The sequence below is a fragment of the Equus asinus genome, chromosome 8 (genome assembly GCF_041296235.1).
Source record: "Equus asinus isolate D_3611 breed Donkey chromosome 8, EquAss-T2T_v2, whole genome shotgun sequence".
In the NCBI taxonomy this organism is placed as follows: Eukaryota; Metazoa; Chordata; class Mammalia; order Perissodactyla; family Equidae; genus Equus; species Equus asinus.
Genome location: NC_091797.1, coordinates 86,779,746 through 86,789,647, shown reverse-complemented (window position 1 = coordinate 86,789,647; position 9,902 = coordinate 86,779,746). Strand labels below are relative to the sequence as shown.

The following is a 9,902-nucleotide window of genomic DNA, read 5'->3' as shown; positions in this document are numbered from 1 at the left end:
GTGCCAGGTTCCGGTCTACCGCAGGGCCTCTGCACGTGCTCTTCCCACTGCTAGGAATCCTTTTGCCTCCTTGCCTTCCTGAATACCTCCTCCTCATCTTCACGAGCAGCTCTATGGTCGTCTCCTCGTGGAGGCCCCCATGAGCTCTGGGACCAGACTAGCCCCTCCAGACTAGCCTCCCACAGCCCCTGAACTGCCCCATCCCGGTTCTTAGCTCAGTTTGCAGTTAGAGCTTCATTGGTTTGTTTCCTTGCTCATGGCGGGTCTCCCCTGTGCTCTGCAAGCTCCGTGCGGTGCTCGCTCATCACTGTCTCCAGGGCCTGACGTGGGCTGGTGCTCGGGCAACAGCTGTAGAGTGAATGACATTTAGGTGAGAGCGTTGGGACTGAGGTGCTGGCAGGCTGTGGCAGGCCTCTAGTCTGCCCCACCTTTAGCTACAGCGCAGAGAGGGACAGTGACTTGCCCAGCCACGCACAGCTGACGCGTGAGCTGGGCTGGAGCTCAGAGCTCCTTCCTTCTCTCGTTGTGACCCACATTTTTGTGGTTCTGTCCTCAGACTGTGGTTGGGAGGTTTGGCTTAAGGTCAGCGTGTGGGTCTCTGTGCACGTGTGTGGACATGACCCTTTAACGGGGTTGGGGGAGGTGGTACAGGGCAACAGGCCCCTTGTAGGGGTGCTGGCCTGGCGGTTTCATTTCCAGACGAGACCCAGGGGCTGGGGGAGGAGGAAGTATGGATCCTGGGTATGTCACGCTGCCATGTGCCTCAGTTTCCACATCCGCCCGGTGGGCTCCCTGTGTTCGGTCCCCCTCCCCAAGCACGTGTGTGGCCTGCTGGGCTGGCGGGGGCTCTAGCGGGAGGCAGACCGCGCGCTTTGGAGGGTGGGTGACTCCAGCTCCACGGGGAACAGAGGATGCTATTCCACCTCCCCAAAGACGCCGCATCCTGGCCTCTGGAACCTGTGAGTGTGAATATGTCACCTTCCCTGGCAAGGGGGATTTGCAGACGTGATTAAGTTAAGGATCTTACATGGGGAGATGATCCTCGATTGCGGGGGGTGCCCAATGTCATCGTGAGGGTCTGTAAAAGCGGAAGAGGGATTCGAAGACAGAACGAGAGAGATGGCAGCATGAGAGCGACTCAGCCTACGGTGGCTGGCGGTAGAGACGAGGAGGAGGCCTATGAGCCGAGGGATGCAGGCGGCTTCCAGAAGCTTGAAAAGGCAAAGAGACAGACTGCCCCCCACTCCCCCCGAAGACTCCAGGACAAACACAGCCCTGCCGACACCTGGATTTTAGCCCCGCGAGACCCATCTCCGGCTTTGATGTCGCCGAGCACGGTCGTCCTGCGGCTCCTGGGCTTTCCCCCCGCGGCCTCACGAGCAGCAGAGGTTCTCCATCCTTGTCTTACAGATGACGAGCAGAGGCTCCGTGTGGGGCGGGACACGAGAAGGCCGGGTTTGAACCCAGTCTGTCCACAGGAGGAGCTCAGGACAGGATCCTGGCCGAGGCTGGGGCCTCAGAGCGCCGTGCTGTGAGCCGGCCCTTCCGGGGCTGTGTCCCGCCGCCCAATTTCTCAGGGTCCCTCTCCCCTCGTCCCGTGGGCTGGCCCTGGGGGAGATCTGGCTGCTCCTGCCGCCTGTGGTCTGGTCCGAGGCTGGGCAGACAGGGCTGGGGCCCCCCTGGCCATCTTGAAGGGGGATGCCACCGCTGCAGCATGTCCGTGGGAGGCCACGTGCCCCTGGGGGCGTGTGTATGTGTCCATTGGTGGACAGTCCCCCACTCCCTTTAGGACACAGCGTTCGGGGTGCTGTCAAGAGAAGATGGGAAATTCTCTGGTGTTATTTTCCCAAAAAACAGCTGCCCCCTCCTTTTGGAGGTGGGCAGGGGCTGCAGGACCATCGAAAGGTGTAATGGTGCTCTAGAGTCCCGGTCCCTGGGGGGTGGGCACAAACTACTGATCCACGCTCTCCTCCCTCTGTCCCAAACCTTCCCTGGCTCCCTACTGCCTCCCGGATGGGTGCCGTGCTGAGACTTTAGCCGGCTCCTGCTGACTTCAGCCCTCATTGCCTGCTCCTCCCTTTCGGCCATGTTGCACTCCAGCGCCTTGTCCGCATGCAGCGCTCCAGCCACTACGCCTTTTCCCAGGCTGGTCCTTTCACCTGGAGCGGGTTTCCAGGGTCTCCTCTTGCTCAGATCCGGCCCGTTCACAGCCACGTCCTCTGGGACGACTTCCCTGCCTCTTTCCCTCAGTGGACCTCTCTCCATCCCGGGGCTCCCTTGGCCTGGCTTCTCTCCTGCCACACACCCACTTCTGTTTTGTAAAAACTCGTTTACCCGTGTGTCCCTGGAAGACAGTGGCTCCTTGAGGGCTGGGCTGTGCCTGAGTCGCCTCTGAAGGCTGCCCAGCACAGCGCCTGGTGCCCTATAGGAGCCCTTTAATCACTTGCTGAATGAATGAATGAGCGCATGGGTGAATGAATGAATGAATGCAGAGGGCTGCTGACGCCCCGGGTTCCGCAGGGTTCCAGGGCCTGCTCCTGACTCATCTCATTCCCCTGGTTGAGCCTCTCGAATTCCGCCCTGCCTCGCTTTCCCTGTCTGTGGAATGGCGCCCCGACTCGGTTCTAGATGCTCCATTTGAGGTGTTGTGAGGCCGTGGATCCTGGAACATCAGAACCACAGGGAGCCCAGCAAGCTTCCTGCCCGCCTCTGCAAATTGGGGAAACTGAGGCCTGGAGAAGGGCCGGGTCCAACCAGACAGGGCCAGGCGGCAGGTAGAGAGCTCACTTGCTGCCTGAGGTCTGGACCCTCCACCGGCCTCCTCACAGCCCCGGCTCCCACTCTGCACCCCGGGCCTCGGAAAACCTGAGTCACAGCTGGAACCCAGCACGGGGAATTTTCCTCCTCATTTCCAGGGGCCTCTGAACCTCCCTGACCTCATCCCCTGTGGGAGGGGGGCTGGACCCCCACTCCCTGGGCTCAGGGAGCACTGCGGGGCTGCCCTGTCTGTCCGTCGGCCCCTGCCTGCCCTGGGGACCCGTGGCCAGGAAGGACATGCCCCATCTGGTCTCCCTGGGGTGTGGAGGGGGCCCTGCTGCCGAGGGAGCCCAGCCACGGGGATTGTGTGTGGCCGGAGCAGCCCCGCCCCTCCCCCTGTCCCCACCCCAAACCCTCTTAATGAAACCAAGCTGGCCCTGTGGCCGAGGGAGGGGGAGGGAGGAGGGGGAGGGAGGAGGGAGGGGCGGGAGGAGGCAGGGCCGGCGCCAGCCCAGAGCAGCGGCCGGGCACTGCCTCGGACTCGCTCTCACTCCACCTGGTGGGAGCGCCCAGACCTGTGTGCGCACGAGCTGGTGAGTCCCGGGGTCCCCTCCTCTGTCCGGGCAGCCTGGGGGTATCTTGGAGTTTGGGGACTGGGGGCTGTGAGAGTGTGTTGGGGGCCATCTCTAAGTTTGTGTGAGTTTTGAGTGTGTGTCGGATGCTGTGTGTGTGTGCTGAGGGGGAGGGTGGCAGGAGAGGTGTGCCTCCTGTGCGCCCCGCGTGCGGGCCTGGGGGGGCCGAAGCGTGCGTGTGCCGTCGTGGCCTGGCTGTGGGGGGAGGTGTCGTTCTTGGAAAGTGGACACCAGGGGGGTCGCTCCCAGGGTCAGCGGGAGGGTGGTGTGGACGGGGTTGTCCTGTCTGTGGGGATCAACTGTGTGTCAGGGGGTTGTGTATACGCACATGTTGGAGGATCGGCCCGTTGCGTGTCCGTTTGTGTTGCCTGTGTGTCCGTGCTTGTGGGCCCTGCAGGCTCTCTGGGGTGTGTGCATGTTGTGTGTCTGCGTGTTGTGTGTCTGTGTTGCATGTCTGTATATTGTGTGTCCGTGTGCTGCTGCTCTGTGTGTGTGTGTGTGTGTGTGTGTGGATTTTGAGCCCTCAGGACCCCGGTCCCTCCGCAGGGCTCCCTTCCAAGGGGCCCAGGTCCCTGTCCTCGGCTGCCCCAGGGCGGGAGGGGGCAGCGCTTCAGCCAGACCCCTCTCCCCCAAAGGCCACTAATTGAAGCCAGGTTTTTGTGGGCGCCCCTCCCCCTCTGGCCACCAGTCTCTGGGTGGGGGTGGGGCAGCTACTCTGGCCCCTCGGCCTCAGGGCTCGCTGTCCCTAGGCCTTAGGAGTGGATTTGCATCGTCTGCATACTCCTGACGTCAAAGTGTGACCATCATAACACAATAAGCCCTGAGTGAGACGGGCTCCAACAGAGGCCTGCTCCAGTCTGGCTTCTGGGCCACAACCTGGTGCCCACTACCTGACCCCAAGGTGCATCGGGCATGCTGTTTCTTGTCCTAACAGTGGTCCAGGGAGGTGGCCTTATCCCCATGGGACAGACATAGAACCGAGGCTCAGAGAGGTGACGAGCCCGGCCTCAGGACACACAGCTGGAAAATGACCTCCCCACTCTCCTGAGCTGCCTCCCCATTGAGGGCTGCACCCGACTGGCCAGGCGGCCCCGGGCAGCCCATCCCCAGTCTCCAGCCTCAGTTTCCTCTTGGGAAAAACGAGAGAGGTTGGCCTGACCCCACTCCTCACGGCCTGTGAGTTTCTGAGTCCTGGCAAAAATCACGACCCGGGAAGGAGGGGGCAGCTGACGGGCAGAATGGTCATCTCAGAGCCGGCCAGGTCTGTGCTCCCATTCTGCAGATGGGAAACTGAGGCCGGGAGCTGTCGGGGGGCAGGGTCACTCCACCGTCTCCTGCGAGGCCTGGCTGGCTCCCCACACCTTGCCTGCACCTTTCCCAGGAGGCCGGGACGGATTGCGGGGACTGGGGACTCTGACAGTTGGGATCTTGTCCTTTAAGAGCCAACGACTGTGTGGCCTCTGTCCTCATCTTCTGCCCCGACCCCGAGGCTCAGGGGGAAGTGAGCAGTTCCCTCTGTCCAGCTCACTGCCACGTGCACGCGCGCATGTGTGTGTGTGTGTGTGTCTGGTCCTGCATTCCTCAGTGGCCAGAGCTGAAGAGATTTCACTCAAAGAGGTAAAAAAGTTGGTCTTTTTCAGGCGAGTGGGGGAGACAATGAGCAAATTTACACGGCAGGCGAAGAGAACCATTTGTGGATGTGGGTTGGAAAATGTTGACTGACCCTGGAGCCGGGGGACCCCGGGGGCCCCGAATCCCACCTTTTCCACCAGCAGCTACTCTGTGCCCGGCTCCTCCCGAGCATTATCGCATGGGTCCCGACAGCCCTGTGAGGCGGGACTGTGGCCACCTCCCCACCTGCCCTCCATTTACAGACGGGGAAAGTGAGGCCCAGCCAGCCCGAGGATCAAAGCCGTCGGTGGGAAACTTTGCTAACAAGTGCCAGAGAGGGCAGGCCCGGGAAGGAAGGCTCCGGACGTTCCCGGAGCATCTCAGGTCCTTGTTCCAGCTGACGAGTTATATCAACCAGGGGGTGCGGCCTGTGTGTCCTCGGGCAAGTCACTGCCTGTCTCTGGACCTCCGCTTCCTTTCGGAGCAATGGAGACAGGGTGAGCCGCCGCCCCGAGGCCTCCTATGGGCTCGCGTCCACACAAGGGGTGCGCCGACGAGGAGCCCAGGGCGCAAGTAGGGGACCCCCAGCTCGTTTACAATGAGCCCCTGAACACGACTGCTTCTTTTTATGTCCTGGAATTACTTTTCATGTTTCGCCATCTGAGTCAGTTTGTCCAAATTCATGTCACTGCGATTAATTTCAGTGAATGACACTCAATTGGGAGGCCTCAGGGCACTGGGAGCAAGCCACGCAATGGCTCCGTGTCATTCGTGCCTCATCTCCTAATCCCCAGGTCACCTTGAGGGGACCTGCAGTCAAGGTGTTGGGAAACTGACTTCCTCCTCCAGCCCAGGAACTTGCTGTGTGGCCTTGGGCTTGCCCCTTGCCTTCTCTAGGCCTCGGTCCCCCATCTTGCTGCCCTGAGACAGGGCCTCAGACAGGAGATTCCCAAGGCTCTTCCATCTTGCAGCTTCAAGCCCCACCCTGCGTCAGGGTCCTGGGCCCTCCGCTGGATCAGGTGGGGTTCTTGGGGGCCGGCCTGGGGGGCACAGAAAGGGGTCCCTGGGTTTGTCTGAGTGCCCAGCCCCACTCTGGCTGGCCGAGAGAGTTCGGTTTTCAGAAGCTGTGCTCCCCTGCAAGCCTGGGCTGTGAGGAATTTCTCAGTCAGCTGGGTCTGGGGGTTCATGTCGGGGGCAGCCTTCCTTCCGTGGGGGAGGGAGGTGTGGGGCTAGTTCCCGTTCAGTCGTGGCCGTCGCACTCTGGTTCCAGCTGTCTCCAGCTTTGTCTCGGGCACAAGAATTGTCCCCTGGGCCCCGTTCTGAGCCTTGAGGTGAGGGCTCACCGTGGGGTGGACACTGTCGGCGTGCTCCTGGCACGCAGGCCCAATGCTGAGCTCAGGGAGTCCAGAGGCTTCAGAACCTCTGCATCTTCCGGAGGCGAGAAGGGGACCACTGAGGGGCTGGGGGCTGCTGGGGAGGGCTCCCCAGAGGAGGGGGGTCATTCAGCTCCCTCAGTTTCTCAGTTACTCAGCCCCACCATTGCCTCTCCCTGAGTGCCTGCATCCAAACGCCAGCCCTTCCCTCGCAAGTCCCTCAACCCCTGGAAAATGGGGATAATGACAGGCCCACCCCGGCCAGGTGGGCCTCAGGATTCAGTGAGAAATGCCACATAAGAAACTTAAAATAGTGCTGGCATGTGGTGAGCCATGAAAGGATAAGTTATTATTATTAATTCAGCCAAGTCAGGCAAGATGCATTTATTGAGCACTTACTATATACCAGATAGTGTGCAAAACCCTGAGGATGCTGGGATAAATCGGCTTCAGCCTCTGCCCTCCCAGACCTCAGAGTGGCTTTCGGGGGCAGGTGTGGACCCTACTTATGAAGGACTGGGGTCCCTTGTACAGTGGGGGAGCTCAGACCCCAGAGAAAGGAAGCCACTTGTTAGAATATGTTCTCTGCGGCTCCTGGGGGTCGCCTGAGACCCTGGAGGCCCACTCTGACCTCTCTCTTGCCTCGCTTCCCCACAGCTCCCGGGCGACATGGTTTCTGCCGTGGCCCCCAGCCTCGTCGTGTCTCTGCTGCTGCTCCTGAGGGCCCTGCCGGCGGCGGCCCACTCCGTGACCCTGCAGGCTGCCTTCCTGGAGGACTCGGGGGGCAGTGGGGAGGCCGAGGGCTCATCGGCCTCCTCCCCGAGCCTCCCACCGCCTCGGACCCCGGCCCTCAGCCCCACATCGCTGGGGCCCCAGCCCACGCCCCTGGCGGGCCCCAAGCCCCCCACCAACTTCCTGGACGGGATCGTGGACTTTTTCCGGCAGTACGTGATGCTCATCGCCGTCGTGGGCTCCCTGGCCTTCCTGCTGATGTTCATTGTCTGCGCCGCTCTCATCACCCGCCAGAAGCACAAGGCCTCGGCTTACTACCCCTCCTCCTTCCCCAAGAAGAAGTACGTGGACCAGAGCGACCGGGCCGGGGGCCCCCGCGCCTTCAGCGAAGTCCCCGACAGGGCCCCCGACGGCCGGCCCGAGGAGGCCCTGGATTCCTCACAGCAGCTCCAGGCTGACATCCTCGCCGCCACCCAGAACCTCAAGTCTCCCACCAGGGCCACCCCGGGCGCCGGAGACGGAGCCAGGATGACAGAGGGCCAGTCCGAGGAGGAGCAGGGCAGCCAGGCGGGGGACCAGCCGGCCCAGGCATGCGGGGACCCAGCGGAGAAACCAGAGGTGCCAGAGGAGCCGTGCTCAGCGGGGGAGGCCGGCGAAGGCCAAGGGGAGCCAGGGGCGGCTCCCTCGTTGGCCCAGGAAGCTGGGGACCCAGCTGGTCCCCTCGAAAGCTCTTGTGCTGGTGGCAGCATCCCCCCCAGCATCTAACAGGCCTCCAGGGCTGCCCGCCCTGACTGTCAGACCACCATCGGTCACCTCCTCAGGCTTGGAAAGGCCCTTGGCCCTTGTTGCCCCCTGACACCCCCTCCTCAGCCTCCCCCCGCCACACATGCCAGCGTGTCCTGCCCCTCCAGCAGATAGAGATGCTGGTCTCTGGTCCACCACAGGAATCTCAGCAAGTTCCAGAAACGTTTGCCTCCGTGGCCCCAAAGGCCTACATCCCACAGCTCCTCTGGGGAGGTGGGGACGGGGGTGCATCCCTGTTCCAGCCACGAGAAAGCGGCCCACGGACATCAGCCGCGTCAGCAGGGAAACGCATCACGGGTCCCTCGTGACGGTGCAAATGTCGCTGCTTTTCCATGGAGGGAGGAAAAACCCCCAAATCACTAGTTTTGGAAGAGGTTGAACAGGAGGTGCTGATGTCCTGGGGTTGGTGCAGTTACAGCCACTGCAGAAGGGGGCCTGATCAATCAGGAAACTTCTGCGAGGGGCCCCTCCAGGGTCGTAAACCAGGGTTTCCCAAACTGGGTTGCCTGAGGTACCCTGTGGAAAAATGCTTTGGCGGTCCGATGAGTTGGGGAAGCACAGCCACTGCCTCTCTGCCCCCGCAGCTCCCCAGCTCCCCAGGGCTCTGACAAGTGCTACATTAAGGCCCCTGGGGACTCTGGGTCCCCTCAGCCTTTCTCCAACTGCTTTTGACTGTGGAGTTCATTTTTGTTGTTTCCAGCTACAGAGTAACGTCCTGCAGAGCACACTCTGGAAATTACTGCTCTAAGTGTTCCCGACGGTGCCCTCCGTTTCTGACTGTTCCAGGGTCAGGGGTATGGGGGCTCGGGCCCCCTCAAGGGCCGCCTCTCATCCCACTACTGCTTTCTTGGCAGGACCCCCAGCAGCCTGGAAGCCGGGGGGCTGCGTGTGAGGGGATCCCCTCTGGGGAGTCTGGGTGAGGGGAGGGTTTCCGACACCCAGCCCGGAGCAGGGGGGCCCGGCCCCCGCCCTGTGCTCGCACGTGTGGTCTGGCAGCCTGTGCCCCCTGCATTCTTTCGTCCTCGACAAGGGAGCCTGAGCTCCGTCCTGATCTGGGGAGGCTCTGGGGGGGGCCTCTTCCCCATCCCTCCGTCCGGGGCCCCCCAAACTCTGCATGACTCTCCAGGTGCTGAGATGTAACAGACCAGCACAATAAACCTTTCTTCTGGCCTGAGTCTCGCTGGTTTTCTGAGGGGGCCAGTCGGCTGGGACACGGGGGGCGTTTCCCCGGGCTGTTCCATGGGGGTGGGGTGGCTTTCATGGGGAGACACATCAGCTAGGCCCTGGGGGCCGAATGGCAGGCTGGTGTGGGCAAGCGAGGGAGGGAGGGGTGCCCCGTGGGGACAGGGCTGGGAGCTGGTGCCTCAGGCTGAGCACCAGCCCTGGACTCGTGGCCACACAGAGCCAGGTCCCATGCATGGCTGTGCTACTTGCTGTGGCCACAGGAGAGCCGCCACCTCTCTGTTTCACGTGGGCAGCAGAGGGGCTCCTGGCCGAGGTTTCTGTTTCCCAGCCCTCTGCAGAGCCGCGGAGGACTGGACTTGGCCTCGTGGACGATGCCATGCTTGCCGTGCCCTCGGCCATTGTCTCCTCACCCGCCAGGCTCCTCCTCGCCTTGGATGGCGAGTTGCCGCGGCCACGGCTCCCCCTCCGTTCCGGAGCTGCCAGCTGGAGTCCAGATGTGGCTGCGCTGGGAGCACGTGCTGGGTCCCCGGGATGATGGGGGCGGGGGGCCGTCCCCCCGCAGCCCTCTCCTCCGCCGACCTCACATCCATCCGGAGGGGGCTGGGTTTGGGTTTCACAACACACAATGGCCTCTGTCTTGCTCGGTGGGGGAGGGCACTCCCCTTCTCAGCCCAGACCAGCTCCCGCCCAAGGAGTGAGGAGAACTGCACACAAATACCGAATACCCGGATGCTGTGTGACTCTGGCCAAACCATTCAACCTCTCTGGGTGTGACGGGCTCTCTCCTTGTTCTTCAGCTCCTGTGGGA

General features: G+C 62.4%; 1 protein-coding gene across 1 annotated transcript; it reads left to right on the top strand.

The window, feature by feature from the left end:
• The first annotated feature begins 3,221 nt into the window (after positions 1-3,221).
• On the top strand, positions 3,222-9,079 carry TMEM119 (transmembrane protein 119). Its single transcript, XM_044775728.2, has 2 exons — positions 3,222-3,350; positions 7,031-9,079. Exon 2 carries the CDS (start codon positions 7,043-7,045, stop codon positions 7,868-7,870), a length of 828 nt encoding a protein of 275 aa, XP_044631663.1. The 5' UTR covers positions 3,222-3,350; positions 7,031-7,042; the 3' UTR covers positions 7,871-9,079.
• Positions 9,080-9,902: the final 823 nt, after the last annotated feature.